General features: G+C 40.9%; 2 protein-coding genes across 4 annotated transcripts; one reads left to right on the top strand and one right to left on the bottom strand.

Annotated features, from left to right (window-relative positions):
* Nucleotides 1-6,712: 6,712 nt before the first annotated feature.
* Nucleotides 6,713-19,000, bottom strand: LOC122869244 (deleted in malignant brain tumors 1 protein-like). 3 transcript variants are annotated; one of them, XM_044182039.1, is made up of 10 exons: nucleotides 18,453-19,000; nucleotides 17,683-18,251; nucleotides 17,539-17,574; nucleotides 17,116-17,430; nucleotides 16,204-16,512; nucleotides 14,830-15,126; nucleotides 11,627-11,914; nucleotides 9,870-10,193; nucleotides 7,409-7,543; nucleotides 6,713-7,297 (listed from the first exon to the last, which is right to left on the bottom strand). In XM_044182039.1, exons 2-10 carry the CDS (start codon nucleotides 17,723-17,725, stop codon nucleotides 6,978-6,980), a joined length of 2,067 nt encoding a protein of 688 aa, XP_044037974.1. In that variant the 5' UTR covers nucleotides 17,726-18,251; nucleotides 18,453-19,000; the 3' UTR covers nucleotides 6,713-6,977. The 3 variants fall into 3 exon arrangements, with proteins under 3 accessions (XP_044037974.1, XP_044037973.1, XP_044037975.1); XM_044182038.1 differs by having other exon boundaries at nucleotides 17,683-19,000; XM_044182040.1 differs by having other exon boundaries at nucleotides 7,167-7,297; nucleotides 7,382-7,543; nucleotides 17,683-19,000.
* A 3,573-nt stretch (nucleotides 19,001-22,573) lies between these two features.
* LOC122869279 (protein IQ-DOMAIN 14-like) lies at nucleotides 22,574-24,580 on the top strand. Its single transcript, XM_044182104.1, has 2 exons — nucleotides 22,574-22,596; nucleotides 23,258-24,580. The coding sequence occupies exons 1-2, from the start codon at nucleotides 22,594-22,596 to the stop codon at nucleotides 23,885-23,887; spliced, it is 633 nt and encodes a 210-aa protein (XP_044038039.1). The 5' UTR covers nucleotides 22,574-22,593; the 3' UTR covers nucleotides 23,888-24,580.
* Nucleotides 24,581-24,640: the final 60 nt, after the last annotated feature.

The following is a 24,640-nucleotide window of genomic DNA, read 5'->3' as shown; positions in this document are numbered from 1 at the left end:
GAAGGTGGCAGGACTCCGTGTGGTAGCTGAAGTCTGTGGTGTAGATGGTGAAGAGGAAGGGAGAAAGGACAGTCCCCTGAGGAGCCCCAGTGTTGCTGACCACACTGTCTGACACACAGTATTGCAGACGCACATGCTGTGGTCTGCCAACCAGGTAGTCAACAATCCAGGACACGAGGGGGGCATCCACCTGCATCGCTGCCAGCTTCTCACCCAGCAGGGCTTGCCGGATGGTGTTGAAAGCACTGGAGCACAGGCTTTTAGTACCCCGGGGCAAACACCATCAGGGCCTGCAGCCTTGTTTGAATGGAGTTTCATCAGCTGTCCTCTCACCTGGTCAGTAGTCAGGCACACAGCAGAGATTACAGGCGGGGGAGGGGGGGGAGTCATCAGTCTGGAGAGGGCCATTAGCCTGAGAGCCAGTTGAGGGGGAATTAGGACTCTCCCAGGAAGATGGAGGAGGGTGGAGCAGTGGACTTAGAGGAGTCTGAGGGCAGACAGCAGCTGAGTTAGAGGGGGAATGAGCAGGGGCCAGTGTCGAATCTGTTAAAGAAGAGATTAAGTTCGCTGGCCCTGTCCAAGCTGCCTTCAACTCCTCTGCTGCCAGTTGGTTTGAAGCCAGTGATGCTCTTCATGCCGCTCCAGACCTCTCTCATGTTGTTCTGCTGGAGTTTCCACTCCAGCTTCCTCCTGTACTTCTCCTTGGCCTCCCTGATCTTCACCTTCAGGTCAGCCTGGATTGCCCTCACCTTCTCTCTATTACCGTCGGTAAAGACCCTCCTCTTGGCATTCGGGATGTCTTTGATGTCCTTTGTTACTCACGGTTTGTTATTTGGATAGCAATGGACTATCTTAGGTTGAGTGTCCTCTAGTAGGACAACTCACATACTTGGTGAAATTAGTCAGTGTTGTTGAAACAATGACATGGTTGAAGTCAACCGAGATTAATATGAGTGCACTCGGGTGTTGAGTCTGGAGTTGTGCTATGGCGGTGTGAATGCCGTTGCATGCCGATGTTAGCGGGGGGGGGGGGTAAACAGCCACAACAATGGTATGTGAGAATTCACGTGACAGATAATATGGCCGGAGTCCCACAGCTAACAGTTCAATGTCCGGGCTACAGATACTCTGCTTAATAGTAATGTGACCAGGGTTACACCATCTGTTGTTGACCAGCACAGCAAGCCCACCGCCTTTCCGCTTACCACTCCCGGTGTGATCCCTAACAAGGTGAGTGAAATATCAGCCTTAATGTGTACATTAGACAGAGATTTATTTGTTGGATAATATTTAAGGAGCAACACAGAGCACATTGTTGTCTTTATGACGTATGCTAACACAAACTTGTCCGTTTGTTAAGTCATTTAACATGATTCAAATGATAATGAATCGTAAAAGGTCTTACATGAGCATCTGTTACAATCAGCAAACTGTAAACAATCTGTTCTGTGTGTAAAGCGCTAATCCGCAAAAAGTGTCCAGCCATTGGGGGATGGGCATGCTCCACGATTGCCCATTCCAAACAGCAGGACGCAACATCTTGTGGTGTTTGTTTGCAAGGTACAATTAAGTTAACTTTTGTACATGTGATGTTACTGATGCGTTTTCATTAATGTTTTATTGTTGTGATGTGTTTTCATCTGTTAAATAGGTCAATTTGGTAGCCACATGCTAAGTTGATGTTAGTGATGTTCACAGACACAGGGTCTTGCATGCAACTAACTATCCTCTTTTCTAACTTGAAAGATCACTTCGATTTGGCCTTAAACACAAACCACACTGCGGGGAGTAACGTTAAAGCTCCCACTTCACATGTTCCTTTGTTTCTGACCACGTGGGTTCATGCTTGTGGCCGTGAGACATATGGCATCAGAACAAAGAAATATACACACATTCCGGCAAAAACACTGGCAACTGCATCTGGAAAAACAGCTGCTGACAGGAAATCGTAAAACCGAAACAATGAGCCGAAAGAGGCTAAAAAAGCTCCGTAGTGCTGAGGGAACTGTAGAGTTTGTGATCATTCTCTGTGGGTTTGTTGATATGAGGAATAACTGTGACATTGTAGTCTATTTTAATTTTTTTCCATTATTCACCATGGTGGGTGCAACAAGCATATTAAGCAATATAAATGAAATAGCTTGACACTAAACAAAATAAACTACACAGCAACTCCAGGCCACAAACGCACATATTGAAGCAAAGGAGAGACTGCACAGTTTGTGCTCGCCGCAGAGCACACACACACAATATGCTTTGTTGCTAGGCAGAGCAGTGGTTGCTGGTGCTCTCATGTGGAAAGTGACTTATAATTATCATTGAGTTTGGTGGTGTTCAATTCTCTGCTTGTTCATTCTCAGTCCATATTATAACCAGTCCACTCAGCCTCTCTGGACCCACTGCACTCCTTAAAGTTTTCAAACATTTTGAACTGAAGGTAGAAGGTCATAATAGGACGCAAAAGGCTCCTGGAGAATCCAGCATTTAGCCAAACCAAGCATGCACCTACTGCACAGGTCACACAACATCATGGGTGTGTTTGATTTGGGTCACTTGGAGTGCTCACTTGTTGGTGCATTAAAGTGGTCATATTATGCAAATTTTTAAGGTTTATAATTTTATTTTGGGTTTGTACCAGAAAGATTTACATGGTTTAATTTTTAAAAAACTTTCAAAAAGTTTTAGCTACCGACTGAGGCATCTCACTTCCAGTCGATGTTTGTTGGGAGTTGCACATGCGCATTACCTAGGTAAGGACTATTAGCCAGTCAGAAGCAGAGTAGGGCAGTTCCTGACAAGGAAGATAGTGTGATCCAAAACAAAGCTGCTTCAGTGAGTAGGGTATCTCTGCAGACTGGAGACTTGGAATGGGAGGGGTAACTGTCAATCTCTTTTTAATTTGGCTAATCAGAGGCTTACAATCCTCTGTCAATCAAAAACTAATTTCACCAATACGCTGCATGAACCAGTTGTCAATCACTTTTTAATTCGACTAATTATCTGTCTCATGGGAGAAGGGGGGAGTTCCACATGAAGCAACAAACTTAACTCATTTCTCAATGTTTAGATATTTTATATTACTACAACACATAAATCACTTAACTGGCTCCCAGAGCAATAAAGAATGAACTTCAAAGTCCATTATTAGCCTGTATCACTTAATGTTTTGGCTCCCTCGTAGCTTTCCTACCGGCTAACAGACAACAATCCAATCACAACTCAGACTTAAAATCAGAACTTTACATTTTTTTCATGTTTATGATTGGTTATCCTGAGTGTGTGTGTGTATTATTTTATTATGGATCCATTTTCATGTATTTGCAATATTCTATATATGTTACTTGTCGCTATATGTGGTTTAATGTAAAGCATATTAAGTTTACTTGTAAATGTGCTACATATGCTGTATAACATTTCCTTGCCTTGCTTAGTCTTCAACATCATTCATTAAAAACACAGAAATCTGCCCAAGATGTTTGACAGTTGTTACTTAAATTCAATAAAATTTAATTTATATAGTGTCAGTTCATAACAGAAGTTATCTCATTGCACTTTTCCTATAGAACAAGTCTAGACTGTACTCTTTATGATATTATTTACAGAGACCCAACAAATCCCACCATGAGCAAGCACTTGGCGACAGTGGCAAGGAAAAACTTCCTTTTAAGAGGCAGAAACCAGACTCAATGGTGGGCGGCCTCCGCCGGTGCCATGTTGGGTTTTGGGGGAGAGAGAGAGAGAGAGAGAGAAGGGGGAGGGGAGGGGAGAGGGGAGAGGGAAGCTCAATGCAAATGCCACCTAGAATTTTAAAATAGCAATAATGTAATGGTAGTGGTACTATTAATAATAATAAGTTAATAATAATAGGAATGACATTCATAGGAATGATAACAACAATAATAGTAACAAAGCCAATAACAACAACAGTTGTTGTAGCAGTTGTTGAGCAGGAACACAGGGTCAGCAGGTGGCCCACAACCACAGATCCAGTCTCTGCAGCTCCGGAGGTAGAAATAACTGCTGAAAGAAGGAGGAGAGAGGAGAGAAACGAGAAAGCACAAAACTACAGGAGAGAGAAGATGCGAGAGAAGAGAGAGAGAGAGAAATGCTTGCTCATGGTACGATTTGTTGGGTCTCTGTAAATAATATTATAAAGAGTAAAGTCTAGACCTGCTCTATAGGAAAAGTGCAACTGTTATGAATTGGTGTTATATAAATAAAATTGAATTGAATTGAAGATGTCAAGTTAGTAACATGCAGTAATGGGATAAAAATGCATACAGATGAAGAGGGAGAGGAGGAGAGAGGAAAGAGGTGCATCATGGGAAGTCTCCCGACAGTCTAGGCCTATAGCAGCATAACTAAGGGATGGTTCAGGACTCACCCAAGCCAGCCCAAACTACAAGCTTTATCAAAGAAGAAATTCTTAACCCTATTCTTAAATGTGATGGTGTCTGCCTCCCGAACCCAAACTGGGACCTGATTCTACAGAAGAGGAGCTTGATAACTGAAGGCTCTGGCTCCCATTCTAATTTTTGGGAGACTGTAGGAACCACAAGTAACCCTGCATTCTGGGAGCGCAGTGTTCTAGTCGGGTAATAAGGTATTATGAGATCTTTAAGATATGTTAGTGCCTGACCATTAAGAGCATTGTAGGTGAGGAGAAGGATTTTAAATTCTATTCTGGATTTTACAGGGAGCCAGTGTGGAGAAGCTAATGTTGGAGAAATATGATCTCTTTTCCTAGTTCTTGTCAGTACACGTGCCGCAGCATTCTAGATCAACAAGTCTTAAGGGACTTATTCAGGCAGCCTGATAATAAGGAATTGCAATAGTCCAACCTAGAAATAACAAATGCATGGACTAGTTTTTCGGCATCATTTTGAGACAAGATGTGCCTGATTTTTGCAATGTTATGTAGGTGAAAGAAGGCTGTCCTTGAAGTTTGTTTCATGTGAGAGTTAAAGGATAAATCCTGATCAAAGATAACTCAGAGGTTCCTTACGGTGGTGCTGGAGGCCAGGGCAATGCCATCTAGAGCAGCTATGTCTTTAGATAATGTGTCTCAGAGGTGTTTGGGGCCAAGTACAATAACTTTTAGTTTTGTCAGAGTTTAACATCAGAAAATTGCAGATCATCCAGGTTTTTATGTCCTTAAGGCATGCTTGAAGTTTAGCTAAATGGCTAGTTTCATCTGGCTTGATCGATAGATATAATTGGGTATCATCATCAATGAAAGTTTATGGAGTGGTTCCTAATAGTATTAGTATTGCCTAGAGGAAGCATATATAAGGTGAATAGAATCACAGAACCTTGTGGAGCTCCGTGACTAACTTTGGCGTGCATGGAGGACTCACCGTTAACATGTACAAACTGACATCGATCGGATAGATAGGATTTAAACCAGCTTAGTGCGGTTACTTTAATGCCAATTGAATGTTCCAGCCTCTGTAATAGGATGTGATGGTCAATGATGTCGAATGCAGCACTAAGATCTAACAACACAAGTACAGAGACATGTCCATTGTCTGTTGCAATTTAAAGGTCATTTGTAATTTTCTGTGCTATGATGCACTCTAAATCCTGAAAATCCTCAAATAAACTATTGCTATTTAGAAAGTCACACAACTGATTGGCGACTGCTTTCTCAAGGATCTTAGAGAGAAAGGGAAGGTTAGATATAGGTCTATAGTTGGCAGAAACCCCTGGAAAAACACTCTCGTTTTTTTTAAGAAGAGGTATAATTACAGATACTTTAAAGGACTGTGGTACATAGCCTGTTTGTACAGGCTACCACCACCAGAAGCAGCCTTGTTGGAATGCGGTCTAAGAGACAGGTTGATGGCTTAGATGAATTAATCGTCAAAGTTACTTGAAGAAGGTCGATAGGAGCAAAGCAGTCAAAATATATATCTGGTTTTACAGTTGTTTCTAAGGTTCCTGTGTTTGAAGATAAATTTGTACCAGTTGAGGGCAGGACGTGATGAATTTTTTCTCTAATAGTTCATGAAGTCATTAACTACTGAGGGCTATAGGAATACATGGCTCAATAGAGCTGTGATTCTGTCAGCCTGGCTACAGTGCTGAAAAGAAACCTGGAGGTGTTTTTATTTTCCTCTATTAATGATGAGTTGTAGGTTGCACTGGTTTTAAGATTATTTAGATCTTGCCAGACTAAACAAGATTCTTCCAGGTTGTTGGAACACCATTTCCTTTCAAGTTTTTGAGATGTTTGCTTTAATTTGTGTGTTTGGGGGTTATACCATGGAGCTAACCTTCTTTGTTTTATTATCTTCTTTTTTAGACGGGCGATAGAATCGAGTGTCGTTCGCAGTGAGCCTGCAGCACTATCAATAAGATGGTCAATTTGGGAGGGGCTGAAATTAGCATAGGAGTCCTCTGTTATATCGAGACATATCATAGAATTAAATGCAGATGGGATCGCTTCCTTAAATTTAGCTACAGCACTATCAGATAGACATCTAGAGTAGGAGTTTTTGCCTATTTGCCTGTTTATGGCATTTAGACCAGTAATAGGAACTCAAAAGTTATTAAATAATGGTCCAATAATGAAGGATTTTGTGGAAAGACTATTAAATGTTCAATTTCAACTGGTCAGGTTTGGCAGGGGCCCAGAGAAAACTACGGAGTCCGACATTGTCTTTGCATATGTACACACCGACTCAACATTAAAGATTTCCATGCCATACACTATACTACACTATATATTTACTTTGTAACATTACATATTAGCAAAGAATATTTGACCACATGTACAGTAAAGACATAATTGTGTGAAAGGATGGAGCCTCTGAGTTCTGTCTGCAGGCTGAAATTATTCAAAATAATGGATGTTGTAAATTGTTAAACTGATTAATTGACCGTATCACAGTTTATAAAAAATGTTTTTGGCAGTTGGTCAATAGTTGAGAACTTTATCCATGATAATCAATGTGACACTGATGGCCAGTAGAAACTTAAATGTTTTGATAAATATCCTCATTTTCTCCATAAATGTCCACAGTTTGTTCAATAAATGGCTGGATTTCATTTACATAGTCTTCTTCATCATCACTGCTTTCTTCTTCATCTACTTGTTCCTCTCTGTTGTCCTCTATATTAAGAAAAAATTCTGCAGCATTTATGGACTTGTCTGCAATATCCGCTTCCTCATAATCATGATCACTGTCCTCCACTCCTCCTACTTGCTCTGTCTGTGTCCTCATGGTGCCCATTGGCTCAGCATTCACATAGTCCCTCTCGTCCTCGTCATCTTCATAACTGTTCCTGACAGTCACTGAAACATAAGCATCAGAACAAATTTGTCATAAATATTAACTCAAATCTCTAAAAATGTGCAACAGTTAGTCTTATAATGTACTAGTATAATGTCCTGGTCAGCACACACAGTGAGTTTGGACGAAAGCTCCAGGCTGCTTGGCTCGTCGTCTTCTTCTGAGGACTAGACAGACCACCAGCAAGACCAGCAGGAGCAGCAGCAGGCCCCCACCTGCTACTGAGGAGACCAGCAGTAACAAAGGCGCTAGGAGAGAAAAACATTTAACAGTTTATCCTTAAAAATAGCCATCATTTCATCATACTTTGGCTGGTGTAATGAGGAAATGCCAAGAAGCAAAAAATGAGCCCCATATTTTGCACGAGGTACCCTTTAGCGTCTGTATGAGCAATGTGTTGTCATTCCCAGGGAGTCAAATACCGACGTTTTGTCACGCCCCTCAGCGTCGTATAAACACACACAAGGTGCCCTATGGCGTTAGAGGGAGACGCCTTTAGAAATGATATAACGTCACTTAAAAGTATGGTTAGGTTTAGCCTAACCTAGGTTTAGCTGGTATGAGATGCACCGGGCTTTCATTTAACTCCAATGTAAAATTATTCGCTGCAATATTCTACGCTCAGAGGAACTGCTCCAGTCGTCCATTCACTCCAATATTAACCTGACCGCGGCACTATACGACACTGTGAGGCTAATTTCTTGTTCACTCATCTGCTCTTTGGCACTTCCTCTTTGACTTAAACACAAAACTGAATTAGAAACAGCAGACTCTATCTACAGGAGCACACTATATTCACACTACATAATCGTCACACATACCTATCTCCATAGAGGTACCTGCAAAGACCTCCTCTAAACTTTTCCTGTCTGACTCATCTGTTTGTTAAAAATGCATGCAACAGACATCATTTGGACTGTCTGACATAAACATCAAAAAATTGTCGTATTCATTAAATTCATGATGTATAGTCCCACCTTGACATAGGCTAATACATATGCGGTGTATTATGCAACATACATTGCCATTCATTCTATTTATTGTAATGCAACAATAAATAACTTGAATGAAGTAGTCCAACCTGATTAGATGAATGGTGTATTGTGCTCTAATTTACTTCACAGTCACACAATAACATTCAAAAGTGAAGCTCTGATTGGATCTTTGCTGGTTTCTGCTCCCTACTCCTTCATCCTTTCCCTTTCTTGTTCAGAGCCATGTTCACCTGTAGAGTAAGTACTAAGTAAATAATTTGTATTGCCGGGCTGGCTATCAAACATTAGGCCTTATAGGCTATAATGCAAAAAATAATTGATGAGTAGCCTAGAAGAAAATTACCAAATTACATATTTATTTTACCCATTTACAGTTGAAGTTGACCATTTTTTAAAACACTTTATTTAGCATAAACTTCTCTAAATGTTTGTGCACTAAGTTTGAATAGTTAAACCTTGGAAATGGTCAAACCTGCATTGGGAATCTAGCATTGAAACCCCAAGGTTAACAAAAACATTTTTTTAGTTTGTTAGTTAATTTGGCTAGTTCACAGCACACGTATGACAAAGTAAGTATGACAAAGCACCTGTTCACTGCTCACTCCTCTTTGATGTTTCTGCCCCTTCGCCCCTGTCCTCATCATCACCTGCAGACTGCTTATATAAATCTTAGCACACCTTTTTCTGATTTGGGCACACCTTCTCTGCACTGCTGGCCACAGGATTTCTCTTTCTATCCATGTTTCGGCAACAAGTGCTACATACTTTTAACGAGTGCTAGATACTTTCAGTTTCAGTTGTGACGGCAACTGCTACCTTTCATTAAGGAATGTACCAGCAGTGTCGCTGCAACTAAGGTGACCTATTGAATATCTGTATAGGCTGTATAATGCCAGTGTTGGGGGAAAAAAAGACCATTTCAGCAACCTTAGATAGAACAGGAAGCATGCTTACAGGCCTTTACTGTAATTAACAACCTCAGTTAGATCCCTAGATTTCAATATACCAACAATTACAACTGATTTGCTGTACCTGCCAGGGCCAGTTATGTATTTGGCTGTTACATTGATCTGAATAGTTCTGCACTGTTTTTCTTGATTAAGAGAGAAATATGAAGAAAATTAGGATTATGAAATAAAAAAAACACTTATTTATATTATGTTATTATCTCTTATTAATATATCTAATATTGAACCCTTTGGGTCTGCATACTGTTTAAAGTAGATTCTAGACAGAAACTAGATTTTGATTTAGGTTTAGACTCTGGCCACTATCTTGATTGTGCACAGATGGCGGATAATAACCCAGTACTATGTTTTCACTCAGGCAGTCACAATATTTCCCTTTGGATCACTGTCCAGGGGGTGTACGCTCGGCCAAATGTGACATTCGCTCTGGAGGCTGAAGAATCTCAGTGGTGAACTAAAACTTAACTGATCTGCAATAACATTCTGTGAAGTGTGTAAAAGTTTACAGTATCAGTAGCTTATATGACGTTAACCATGTTGCCATCAGTCTTGTGGCCTTCAGCTATTGTCCACAAATTAGAACGTTGCTTAAAAATGTACAGTCTACTTACATTTAATGACAACACTAACTGGTGCTGTTTCGGTAGAAGTGAATTTCCTTGAGGACAGTGTGACTTCATACACACAGCTGTAGTTGCCCTGGTGTTCATGCTCAGCTACAGGGAAGTTAAAGGAGGCCGAGTGGCTGACTGCTGGCTTTGTGTCGGTGATGTTGGAACCAGAGAAGATGAGAAAGAAACGGCCTTCAGGATAGCTGGAGGTAATGGAGCAGGTGAAGACAAAGCTGTAACCCCTGGTGACCTCTGCACCTTCAGAGCTCCAGACCAGCCCTCTGTTAGGAGATGTCAGGGAGATGCTGGGTTGCTGCAGTGGCACTGAGAGAAAACAAGATAAAGAAGCTAGACTTTTCTGAAAAACAGTGCACACCAAGTCTAATCTTCATACACAATGTAATCAATTAACATTAAAAGAACATGTCTAATTTAGAATAGAGAAGCTACGTGATGAAATGTATTTGGAGTTGGAGTTAAAAGTGTGCCACAAGAGTAACTGTGGGTAATTATCATTAACTAAGCAATAAATTAAATGATTATTAAAAGAACTATAAATTCAGCTTCATTAATCTGGTTTACAAGGATGAAATGAAAAAAAATATGAAAAAGACATTTTAATTAATGGGGATGGGGTGGAAATATCCCTCTCACTTTCCAAATGTTCTTTTTGTCCCCCTCACTTTTATTGTTTCAGGTCGATTATTCTTATAAAGTCTCTCTAACTGTCCTGCCATCATTAGTCCAAATGAGAGAAGATCTGCGCTGATACATTACAAGTCGCCTTGAGTTATTACCGTGCGCTCACAGCAGTAGTGTAGTGTGGAGAGTGCTCTGAGTCCTCTCAGGCTATAGAGACTGCCCTACCTTATTGGTAAAGGTTGTTTGGGGCTGTACGCAGCCTGAAAGGAATACCTGTAGAAATTAATCAGTAATGGGTAACTATTGTTAAGTAAATGATATATGAATTAAAAACTGTGTATAAAGTGATTGCTAAATGTTTTCAGCTATGCAATGAAACATTAGTAAAGTATTTTAAAATAATGATTAAAATAACTATGCAAGAATTCAGCTTCATTAGTCTGGTTAAGGAGAATGAAGTGGGGAAAAAATAATAAAATTTAATGAAAAATAACTTTTAAACAAATTCAAAGTGACTCAGGTGAAAAAGGGTTAAAATTTTTCTATTTTGTGATTTACTAATTTTGTGTTCCTATCATATATTTACAATACATTTGTTTTCTGCTTGAATATGAACTTTTTTCTGTTCTATCCTTTTCAATTCCAGCCAGTCTGTCTATATGTGCTTATTTAATTTGCTTTACATGATGACTGAAGTCAAGTTGTGGGCTGGCGTTGGCACAGAATCTTAAAAGCACAAACATTTCAGTTGAGAAATTAACTTACCAGTAGTGTAAAAGAGAAAAAGGCATTCATAATTAGGAAAGTCACTCAGTTTCCAGAGTGAAAGTAAAACACTTGTACACCCTTACATTCACTGCGACCTGCTTCCTGTGACCTTCTCACTGTGCTAAAAGGAATGTTACACTACTTCCTGCTTTGACACTGAAACACTGTTGTTTCAAGCAGTTTGGACAAACATCCATGCTGTCGTTTTAATTGAATATTGTTATAATAAGGACACCAGCTACACTAAAGCAGGTACTCTGTCAACAGATGTAAAACCTTTCAAGCCTGGTTTTAAAGTGCAAGTTTTAAAGCTACACTACTGTTGTGTTCTTATTTACTTTTCTTACCAGTAACAGAGAGTTTGACAGAATCACTTAGGGGCGAGCTGACGTGTTGAGAATACTGACACTGATACAATCCCTCGTTATAAAAGTCCACTTTAAGGATGCTGAAGGGGGCAGAGTTGGTACTTGATGTTTGGTTCTGACTGAATGAGCCTGAGGTCTGGTTCAGAGTGAATGTTCCATGTAAAAGCTGTTGAGTTGGAGTTGAGATTGAACAAGTGATGCTGACATTCTGACCCCAGGCAACCTCACCAACAGGATTTATGTAGATGCTGGGCTTTGGGAGGATTGCTGAAAAAAAAAAAAACAAATCAGTGAAACAAGTTGTGATTTTATTCATCTTGTACAACCACAATAATAATGACACCAGCACACCCCAAACAAGCAGGCAGGTACACAGGCAACAAATGGGTACAGGCAGAGGGGACGATACAGTCCAGGTGGCCAAAACACAAGGCAGAAACCAGCATTGCAACTAGGATGAACTGGCAATGGAGCAAAGGAATCACACAGACTAAATTCACAAGTGAGGAAAGGATAACTAGACACAGGTGAAACTAATCAGGTGGGCAGACAATCACACAGGCAGGAAAACACACATTGGTTGGAAGTAAAGTAACACAAGACACATGAGGAAGGAATTATAGTTGCTCTCAATCACTTATGTATAGGTCATAATGTTTACAAGAGTGTTGCTTGAAGTTGAATACTGTGATAAGTACACTGGCAATGTGTGAAGTCAACTGCTATGAATGTATTTTGTGGAAAAGTGGAAAACAACTAGACTCATGGACATTTTATGCATTTAAGTGTCCATTATGGGCTGAAATCCATAAGGTAACTTTAGATGCAGTCTAGAAGATGTCTTCATTGCTGCTGAGCCTGACCTGTATTCTCTAGGATTTCTTTATTGTTGCTGAGGTACCAACCCTGGGACCCGTAACCAGTAGGCGATTTGAGGGGGCGAAATGACCAAAATCCATCTCCCTTGTTAACCTGCTCAACACATTGTTGCTTTTAATAATCGCCATGGTCTCAGAACATATGAGACATACTGGTTTTGAACTGCCTGTGGGAAGACTGAACATGTAGGGGTCTGTCCATTCTTGATTAAAAGCTCTGTTTCCACTGTCTACTTTTCTCTTTTTAGAGCACGCCATGTGAAATTATTTCTCTATTCGCAATGCACATCAGAAATTTTGAGGTTTGATTGGCTGAGTAGCATCGCGTGAGATGATTTAAAGTGCATGCAATTGGTCTGTGAGTTTCCTGGGCCGCTAAACCAGTGCCGGAAAGGCTAGAAAAGCTGCGCTGGTTAAAATAGAAAAGCTCCGTCAAAATAATAATAATAATAATAAAACTTTATTTATAGAGCACTTATCAAAACAAAGTACAAAGTGCTTCACAACAAGAAAAATAAAATAACACAGTGAATGACGAAATATAAAGAAATAAAACACATGAAATACAGAAAAGCAATAAAATAAACAGTAAAATAAACAGCCAGTTCACGTAAAATCAGGATATGCTTTCAGATAAAAATGTGTTTTGAGACGAGATTTAAACGAAGACACTGACTCAGACAACCTAATTTCTTCGGGCAAGTTGTTCCAGAGCCTCGGGGCCCTGATAGCAAAAGCTCTGTCCCCTTAGTTTTCATCCTGGACTCAGGAACAGACAGGAGACCCCTGCCCGAAGATCTCAAACTACGTGAAGGTTCATAAGGGATTACAAGGTCTAAAATATAATCTGGGGCCAGGCCATGAAGAGCCTTAAAAGTAATCAACAAGATCTTAAAATCAATCCTAAAACAAACAGGAGCCAATGTAAAGAGGCTAAAACAGGTGTGATGTGGTCATACTTCTTGGTCCTGGTTAACAGCCTAGCAGCTGAGTTTTGTACAGTCTGCAGTCGTGTCAGAGCTTTTGATTAAGACAAGTGAACAGGCTGTTACAATAATCAAGGCGTGAGGAGATAAAAGCATGCACAACAGTTTCTGCATCACTAAGATTTAAAATAGATCGTATTTTTGCAATGTTTCTGAGGTGATAGAAACATGATTGGACAAGCTTAGTGATATGTTGCTCAAAACATAAATTGCTATCAAACAGGACACCAAGATTTCGTGCAACAGGCTTGATATGTTGTGACAGGTTACCAGTGGATGGCAGTATTTGTTTAGTGATGTGTTGGGGCCCAATAACAAGGATTTCAGTTTTATTTGAGTTGAGCTGAAGAAAATTTATCGACATCCAATTTTTTATGTCAGACAGGCAGTCCTGCAGAGAACTCAGCATACTAAGGTCAGTGGGCTTGACAGGGAGGTACAACTGTGTGTCATCCGCATAACAATGAAAAGAAATACCATGTCTGCGGATGACATCACCCAAGGGAAGCATGTATAAGGAGAACAATATTGGTCCCAGAATTGAACCATTGAAAATGTAATAGTTCTCAATAATTCATTGATATTCATTGATATTCTCTTCAGCAGACAGGGGGAAGAGAAATTGCGGCGGCAGCATGACAGAGGCCGGGTCAGAAATGATCAGAGCTTGAATCACAAGTGCCCTTGAATGCTCAGAAACTTGTTTTTTTTTTTTTTTTGCTGTTCTCACTATTTTTCAAATAAAACAAATCTTTGTGCCACAAATTGATTGTTTATTTGACAATATAATGTAATAATTATACATTACTATTATTATGTATATTTCAGAGTTTAGTAAATGCCCCTAAAAATCAGTTCAAGGGGCAAAAAATACGTGTGTGTGTGTGTGTGTGTGTGTGTGTGTGTGTGTGTGTGTCCCGGCCTGGGCAGAGGCACACCTGAAGTTCATCATCCAATCAGTCTCCACAGTATATCTACCTGGCTCTACCTCACAACCAGCGCCAGATCGTCTCCGTACTCCTGTACGACACAGCTCTCGTCTCTCGTCTCAGTTAAATTTATTGTTATTCAATGTTGTCATATCCCAGTGTAACCCTGTCTGTCTCTGCCACAGAGTCATTCCATGCCAGTGATCGCAGCTCAATACTGTGTAGACCTTTTGAATGACTTGCACACAAAAGTTAGCGCTTTTTGTCTCTATACAGATTCATCTCAAGCGATCAGCGTTGTCGTATGCCTGTAATTATTATTATCATCATTACTGGAATCATTAATGCTTATTATATAAAACAGAAGAGCAATCAAAACGTTTTCTCACCTGAACAGACCACAACAGCTTTCTTACTGTGTGAACAGCCGTGATTCCCAAATCCTCCGTGCTGACACTCAGTTAGAGACCTTTCGCTTCCTGAACAGTCCACATCACTGAGCCAGATTTGTTTGGGTGTTTTAGCAAAGTGGAAACTCAGTGCCGTCCTACAGCCCAACTCTCTGCAAACCACCTCAGCATCTTTTTGGTCCCAGCCATCACCACAGACTGTTCCCCAGGTGTTGTTGTAGTAGATTTCAACTCTTCCAGAGCACAAAGTAGGCCCAACTAATCTGATCGGCACACCTAGGCACAGTAAACAAAGAAAATATGGTAAGACATACCATTTTTGGATGGACCATGTGTTTTTCATGTTTTCCATTAGTTTATGACAGCAACTGTGTCAACAATCATTCTTTTGCATACTTTGCTTCACTCAAACAGACTAGCCACAGATTGTAAAGTAGGTCCACACTTGCTACCTTGAGTATGCTACAGATCTTTCCATGGTAGGCTAAAGGCTGGGTAAAGTGACATTTCACCCTTGGAATTCTGTCCTTTTAATACTAAAAGCATGATGAAAGTCTTTTTCAGTGGTAACCCTGAACTGCAATGTCAAATAGTGCTGGCTAAAAATGAACAAATAAAACTTTTCTAGTGATATTTTTTCAAGTTTGGCATGTACCGACCTGCTAGAGCACGTACCATATCAAATAAAAATGATTGTGATCATGTTAAACATTATAACTGCATGTAAGCATTGTCACTGTGTGCATGTTAGCAAGCTGATATTAGAATTTAGCTTGAAGCTCCGCTGTTTCTAAGTACAGCCTCACAGAGCTGCTGGCATGGCTGTAGAGTCTAAGTGTTGTAGTTTATTTACTGGAAAACAATACAAGACGAATCAACACAGCTGTAACGGTTAGTAAAACACATGATTTTACAAGTCATCAGTTAAATGTGGCCAACAACTAAATAGTTTCAACTTCAACTTTAATTATCCCGAAGTTAATTTGCTTTGCAGGCAGACATTAAGCACAAAGGTCACAGGAATACACTGATGACAATGAGCATGTAGTCAAGGACATACAACCAATATAACATATCTAAAAAAATGTCAGAATATAATTTGCTTTACTTCCACTCGAGCACAACCTGTTAGAGTACCTTACACTTCTGTGGACTATAAAGTGCACAATGACTATGTCTCAAAAACCTGAACATTAATACATTTGGAAGTCCTCAATCAATACATACAGATGCAACGTAAGATTGCGCAAGACACACATCGCAAGGGACAATGACTTGATGATATAGCTGTAAAGACGTAGTAAAAAAGTTTACTTTTTTGACAAACTGTAAGTGATCCAACATTTCTCTCACCTGAACAGACCACACCAGCGTTGTCACTGTGGGAACAGTTGTGTGTCCCAAATCCTCCGTGCTGACACTCAGTTAGAGAACTTTCATGTCCTGAACAGTCCACATCACCGAGCCAGATTTGTTTGGGTCCTTCACCAAAAAGGGCTGATTTAGAGGCACTCAGAGCCGTCCCACTGCCCAACTGTCTGCACACCACCTCAGCATCATTTAAGTCCCAGCTGTTATCACACACTGTTCCCCAGGTGTTGTTATAATAGATTTCAACTCTTCCAGAGGACTGAGTAGACCCAGCCAATCTGATCGGCACACCTAGGCACAGAACACAGAAGGCAGTTTTTGGATAGAACATGTGTGTTTTGTTTGTCATGGGTTCATGATGGCAACTATTTCTACATTTTTGTAAGACACATTCACTACACGTTTCATGAATTTATATAATAAACTTCACTCAAACAGACAGTTGAGGAAATAAATGACTAAGGCCACAGTAAGAAATCGGCCCACACTGGCAGTATGAATGCGATAGACCTAAAGACCTGTATTATAGTGTATTATATTTTTTGCTTAGTACGTCTATCTCTGTGTGCACTGACGTGATAGTGAGCTGCTGTAACAAAAGAGTTTCCCCTCGGGGATCAATAAAGTATAGCCAGCGTCACAATAGGATGCACAATGGATATATTTCTCTTTAGATTACAGTTATATTCATGGTGGATTAAGCAACATTTCATAATTGAAATTCTGTTCTTCAAATCTGAAATCATGCTGCAGAGTGTGGTTACCATACCAGCTCTAACCCTGAATTGCAGTGCCAAACATACACTGACAAATCTAGACTGATAAAGCTGAAAAAACAAAAACAAAAAGTTGTCGAGAAAAAAGGGTTGAATTCACAGTATTTGACATTCTCACCTGAACAGATCACACCAGCGTCCTCACTGTGTCCACAGTTGTGTGTCCCAAATCCTTCATGTTGACACTCGGTTAGAGAACTTTCACTTCCTGAACAGTCTATCTCATCAAGCCAGATTTGTCCAGTTCCTTCACCAAAGTGGGCTGACGGAGGGGCACCCAGTGGCGTACCACAGCCCAACTGTCTGCAGAGCACCTTGGCATCATTTAAGTCCCAGTTGTCATCACACACTGTTCCCCAGGTGGTGTTGTGATAGATTTCAACTCTTCCAGAGCACAGAGTAGACCCAAATCCAGCTAATCTGACCTGACCGTCTAACAAAAGAAAAAATGTAATGTACAATATTTGCATATTATTATTTACACAGAACTTTATAATGTAAAACTACAAGAATTTTACAGCACACAGAAAATATCACTGACCTGAAGCAGATGAATATAAAGTAAAAAGAAGGGAGACTGTAGGAGAGAAAAAGATGGCATGGCTCATTATATGCTGTAACCTGGAACATGCTGAAAAATGTAAATGAGAGAAATAATTGCTGAATTTCAGAAAATGCTTCTCACCTATGATCAAATGGAACAAGTTTCTCTGTTGTGTGCTCCCCATGGCCGAGACAAAATGGAAGCTCTGTATGAGATTTTACAGGCTAGAGCAGAGGGTAGAAAACTGTTGTGTGCATAGAAACACTGCATTTTTTTCCTGAAACACTTCCTCCTTTCTTGGGTTTATTCAAATGTCAAGGAACAATTCTATCACATATGCAGGGCACTAGAAGTGATATAGATCAACAGCAACTTCAACAACTCTCATCTCCACACAGATCTAGTATATTAAATTATGTGCTTTAAAAAATCTTTTTAAGGCAAAACTGTGCTTCTGCAATATCATACTTGGAAATTTATATTTTATTTAATGTAATGTAAACTGCGACTGGTGTGTCATGCACAACCTTTGTGCTGAAACATGAGCATTTACAAAAGAAACACATGCAAGTGTAGTTCAGTGTCTCTATGGAACTGCAGTTCATACAGAAGAAATGGCAGAATTACATAGTCACGTTCTCTGCATGTTACAACATCATTTATTTATATTTTGGTTCCCATCTTCAGTCCAACACACCCTCAAGTCTCCACTACGGGGAACAAAAAAGTTGCATTGTATTGTATTAAACAGTAATCCCATAAAATTTAGTAATAAAAAAAAAGACAGTAATACTAAAAAACAGCAATGCTGAGTTGTTATATGAATTTTTATCCTTAACATTCACCTATGGTAGGAAAATTCTATAGGTAATTAATGTAACTTGCCAAAATACCAAACTGTCTGTACTTACCGTAGCACCGTTACATAAACAGGGACTTTTTATTTATTTTCTGTGGCAGCAAACACAACACACAGCCGTCCAGTAACTATTATACTGCAGCCTGAGCTCAGCTACACACTTTATGATTGACTAAAGTAAGGTAAAGGCTCACTTTCACAACAACACTGCTGGTTACCCACAAGGCCACCTTCCTTAAAGGGAAGGCTCGGCCGGTAACGTAGGTGCAGTTAAGGTGCGGAGGTTGAAGAAGTATTCAGGTACATTACTTAAGCAAAAGTACTAATACTAACCCCACTGTGAAAATAATAATACAAGTACAAATTCTGCAAGTACTCATTGTGCAATAAAATGGTCCCTGTCAGTCCCTCAGCCCACATGTCCATATAGGTACAGTCCATAGCAAAGACAGAGAGAAGCACACACACTGTGGAGGCCCGGCCCTGTGAAGCGAAGGAAGAGGAACTTGTCATTTCACACCCCAACCTCAGAGTTTTTGACACAGACACTAGTGGCTGATTTACATACAGCTAAGAAAGGTATGACTCAAACCAACACTGGTTCCTAATCGAACATTACAACCTAATTGGCGCATATATTAACACAATCCTCAGCTCTCAGGAGAAACAATATTTTACCACATTTTACAACAATTAAAGGGTTTTGAACTGATTTTATTTTTCTTCTAAACTCTAAATTTGTAGGGTACTTTGGATTTTTGTTTAAAAATGGTACAAAGAACATATGCTGTGCATGTTTCAGTTTATACGTGTTATTCAGTCTGTATACCCAGACAAGATAAGAAGTTAATATCTCACTGCAACCACATTGGTTTATATGTGTGCATTGGTATGTATGTTCACATGCCAAATGTACAAATATTATTTATCGTGGTTATTGATCAACAGCAACTTCAACAACGCTGTCAGCTCTCATCTCAAATTTTCAAATACAAATGCCTTTCTTAGATTTATAATTTAAGATTGTTTTAATTATGATTTTAGATGAGAACATGCAGGTTATTGTAAAATGATCTGTTGGTGTAATTATCACAATTAAATGCTCATAATGAAGATTTACCTACGTATATTTGCTGTGTACCTGATAACATTTACCAAATAATAAACTAAATAAAAGTTTGTAAACTAACAATAACCAAAAAGCACTTTAAACAAACAGCTTCCCCATTCAATATGATTTCATTTTAATGAAGTACCAAGACTTGAAAACAGGAAACACAGTGCTGAGGAAATGAACTAGATAGTTGTGCTCCACTAAACATGCCTGCAAGCTTCATGCTTGTAAGAGGGAAGGGAGAGCCAGCTACTTTTAGTCCATATATGTGAACACAGATTTTTGACAAAATCAAGAAAGACTTTAACTGTAGTCCAAATTACTAGCAAATGTCAAACTTGAACTTTAGCCTTTTAAATTTGTCATGGTCACAGGTTGTAATTTGTTGTCATTCTCGAGAATAATATGACAGTAGAGAGATGGATGCTTGAGTGTAGCGTCTTGCAGATGAACTCAGAGAGCAACTTTTCATTGAGACCGTGACAATGAATGACAACCCTCTCCCCTGAAGTATTTTGGTTTAGTTTCTGTCTGTGTCTATTTGTTAATCTAGATTAACTGAAACCAACAATGCTCCAAAGAGAACTGGAGCAGACCTGATCAGGGCTGGCCCGGTCACGCAGTCGAGTGGAGGACACCACAGGGAGCTAATGGAGTGGCGGCGGAAAGCTGGCCACACTCACGTGCTGTTCAGGAGACCTGCATCCTTTTCTTGTTAAGTGGCCACCAAAGCATTTCACATATGGATGACCTGTTAGTAATAAATTGAATTAATGAATTAAATGAATTTTCATCCTTTACATTTACCTATAGGAAAATTCTATAGGTAATGTGAATGGCGTAACTTGCCAAAACACCAAACTGAAACTTTAATCTGTTGTCTGGTTAATGCGCTCTCTGTAAGCCGGTGTCTGTACTTGACCAAAGATTCAATTCAATTCAATTCAATTTTATTTATATAGCGCCAATTCATAACAGAAGTTATCTCATTGCGCTTTTCCTATAGAGCAGGTCTAGACCGTACTCTTTATAATATTAATTACAGGGACCCAACAAATCCCACCATGAGCAAGCATTTGGCAACAGTGGCAAGTAAAAACTTCCTTTAATAGGGCAGAAACCTTGGACTGAACCAGACTCAATGGTGCTTGGCCATCCTCCGCTGCCGTGTTAGGTTTTGAGAGAGAGAGAGAGAGAGAGAGAGAGAGAGAGAGAGAGAGAGAGAGAGAGAGGGGAGGGGTTTCGGGGAAGGGGATAGGGTTAGGGAGGCACAATGCAAAGACCACGTGGATGACACCTTTGTGAAGATCAAGAAACAAGACTTGGAAGCGTTCTCAATACAATATCAATACTGTGGACCCCAACATAAAGTTCACACGAGAGGATGCCAAAGAGAACTGCCTGGCCTTTCTTGATTGTGCTACACTCTGAGGAGAGGATGGAAAGCTCCAGATAGAAGTGTACAGGAAACCAACACATACGGATCAATACTTGCTCTTTGACTCACACCATCCATTACAGCACAAGCTGGGTGTAATCCAGACATTACAACATAGAGCCCAAGAAGTGCCCACCGGCTCAGAGGGTAAGAAGAAAGAGGAAAGGCATGTCCAGAATGCACTCTCAGCCTGTGGTTATCCTACATGGGCTCTCAACAAAGTTAAAAGAGACAGGACAAAAGGGAAACAGAACCAAGAAGGAACTGTGTCTCCATCCCTTATGTATATGGACTGTCTGAAAAACTACATAGGATCTTTAGACAGCACGATGTTCTTGTTTTCTTTAAACCAGGCAACACTTTAAGACAGAAACTCGTTCATCCTAAGGACAAGATGCCCACACAAAAACAAAGCAATGTAGTTTACTCAATTCAATGCAGTGAGGAAAACTGCAAAGAACGGTACATAGGTGAGACTAAACAGCCACTTCACAAAAGACTTTATCAGCACAGACGACATGCTAACTCAGGATTGCAGAGTGCCGTGCATTTGCATCTAAAAGCTACAAACCACACATTTGAAGACAGTGAGGTGAAGATTCTAAGTAGAGAGAAGAGTTGGTTTGAAAGAGGTGTCAAAGAAGCCATTTTTGTGAAAAAAGAAAACCCCTCTTTGAACAGAAATGATCTGTTCTGGTCTGAGATTCAATCTGCCCAACGTTTACCACAGTGTATTATCACCTTGGTCACGCCAATCATATGCAAATCAGGTACTTAACAGTGATGAGGGAGGTGCAGCCAGAAAACAATAGGCCTGATTACTGATTAATGGGCCATCATGGAAACAATTAAGTCAGTTTCAGGTGAAACTAGGCAGAGTAATTAGCAGATACTCAGGAAGCCTCCTTCCTGAGGGCAGGGCTTAAGTAACAAAGAGTAGCTTAAATTTCTGGAAATTAAATTTCTGGACGAGTTCCCCGTCTATTTTTCACAATTGAGAATGACTTCTGGATGGGAGCCGAAACGTCTTGATTCTGAAAACAGTGTCCAGATGACTACGACTGAAACCTTTTCTACGATAGAACACTCCTGGACGAATGAGGGACTACACCGTCTTAACAACTGTAGTAGCAGTTGTCGAGCAGGAACACGGGGGCAGGAGGTGGCCCACAACCACAGACCCAGACCCCGCAGCTCCGGAGGCAGAAATACCTGCTGAAAGTGACAGAAGGAGAGAGAAGAGAAATGAGAAAGCACAGAACTGCGGGAGAGAGAAGATGTTGAGTTAGTAACATGCAGTAATGGGATAAAAATGCATACAGATGGAGAGGGAGAGAAGGAGAGAGGAAATAGGTGCATCATGTGAAGTCTCCGGGCAGTCTAGGCCTATAGCAGCATAACTAAGGGATGGTTCAGGACTCACCCAAGCCAGCCCTATAATTAGGGCTTTATCAAAGAGGAAAGTCTTTAGCCTACTCTTAAATGTGGAGATTGTGTCTGCCGCCCAAACCCAAACTGGGACCTGATTCCACAGAAGAGGTGCTTGATAACTGAAGGCTCTGGCTCCCATTCTACTTTTGGAGACTCTAGGAACCGCAAGTAACCCTGCATCATGGGAGCGCAGTGTTCTAGTTGGGTAATATGGTATGATGAGATCTTTAAGATATGATGGTGCCTGACCATTAAGAGCTTTGTAAGTTAGGAGAATGATTTTAAATTCTATTCTAAATTTTACAGGGAGCCAGTGCAGAAAAGCTAATATTGGAGAGATATGATCTCTTTTCCTTGTTTTTGTTAGTACACGTGCCGCAGCATTCTGGATCAACTGGAGAGTCTTAAGGGACTTATTCGGGCAGCCGGATAATAAGGAATTGCAATAGTCCAGCCTAGAAGTAACAAATGCATGCACTAATCTTTCGGCATCATTTTGAGACAGGATGCACCTGATTTTTGCAATATTACGTAGGTGAAAAAAGGCAGTCATTGAAGTTTCATGTGGGAGTTAAAGGATAAATCCTGATCAAAGATAACTCTGAGGTTCATTTGGGTGCTGCTGCAGGCCAGGGCAATGCCATCTAGAGTAACTATATCCAAGATCATTTTTGTGAGGTAAAAAAAGGCACCACTCTGTAACCATCGCGAGTGGAGTAGGGCTGGGCGATATATCGAATAAATATACCACATTTTACAACAATTACAGACTTTTGAACTGATTTTATTTTTTCTCTATTATCAAAATGTGTAGGAACTGTCTAGGATTTTTGTTTTAAAAATGGTACAAATGGTTCTCGTCTCCGGCCTCCAGAGGGTTCTCACCTCTGGCTTCCAGAGGTCCCCAGCTCCACGCCTGTCCAGTCCCCGGTTCGTCCACCTGAGGTCCCCAGCTCCGCGCCTGTCCAGTCCCCAGTTCGTCCGCCGGAGGTCCCCAGCTCCGCGCCTGTCCAGTCCCCGGTTCGTCCACCTGAGGTCCCCAGCTCCGCACCTGTCCAGTCCCCAGTTCGTCCGCCGGAGGTCCCCAGCTCCGCGCCTGTCCAGTCCCCGGGCCGTCCGCCCGAGGCTCCCAACCCCATACCTGTCCTGGTTCCGGTTAGTCCGTCCGAGGCTCCCAACTCCACAACTGTCCAGGTTCCGGGTCGTCCATCCGAGGCTCCCAACTCCACAACTGTCCAGGTTCCACCCGAAGTTCCCAGCTCCACACATGCCCAAACTCCGGCCGTCCGCCTGGATCATCCCGCTCCCTGTGGTGGAGGACGACCACCACGTCAGCAGGGTTTTTCGGCCCTCGGGAGCTGGTCGTCAAGGATACGCCATGCTCCACCCTCTACTAATCATCCACACCTGCTCCCAATCACACTCTTGCTCCACATTAGATCCCAATCACAGCCAGCATAAAAGCCCTGCATTCACCTCAGTATGTGTCCGACCTCGTTTGTGACTAGGACTCTCCATGATACTCGGCCTATTCTCCCTTCTCCAGCGCTCTCCTTTCCCCAGCGCTCAACCGTCTCCAGTGATCTCCGGTCTCCAGCGAATCTTCCCTCCTACGGACTTCCCTATCAATAAACCAGTACTGTCGGGCTGTTCTCCAATAACGAACATTCTATATCTATCTTGGTGTCCCCTGCCTGTCTGTTCCGTAACAGTCATGGTGCCAGAAAAGTTAACATCTCACTGCAACCACATGGGTTTATGTGTGTGCATGGGTATGTATGTTTACATGCCCAATGCACGATTATTCCTGTGATTTGGTATCAAAAATGTTTGACATTTTGAGATTTCTGTAAGAATTGCATTTTTCAGCGATTGGCGGGCGAGCACTTCTGTTCTGGAAATTGCTCAGAAACCCCCTTATTGTCAATATACCTAGGCAAGCCATCGGTTTATAGCCACCCTCTGAATGTACTAGGTCTCTAGTTTGGGGTTGTAAAGTTTAATGAGGCTGTGATTATTACAGGTCACAGTAGGTCATTTTGTACAGTCACGTTTTAAAAAAATGGTCTTACTACGATGAAATGGCTACTATGAGGACTAACATCATCCCACATGAATACAATTGGGCTCAGTGAATCCACAAGATTCTGCGACCTCTACTGGTCGTAGTAATTTGTCATAGTATAAAGAGCGAGAAAGTCCGCTTCTGGAGATTTTGGGGCGGATGGCACAAACAAACAAATGTCTTTCACCCAGG

Source organism: Siniperca chuatsi, linkage group LG21 (assembly GCF_020085105.1).
Source record: "Siniperca chuatsi isolate FFG_IHB_CAS linkage group LG21, ASM2008510v1, whole genome shotgun sequence".
Taxonomy (NCBI): domain Eukaryota; kingdom Metazoa; phylum Chordata; class Actinopteri; order Centrarchiformes; family Sinipercidae; genus Siniperca; species Siniperca chuatsi.
Note: the sequence above shows the minus strand (reverse complement) of the source record. Positions and strands in the feature narration are given on the sequence as shown.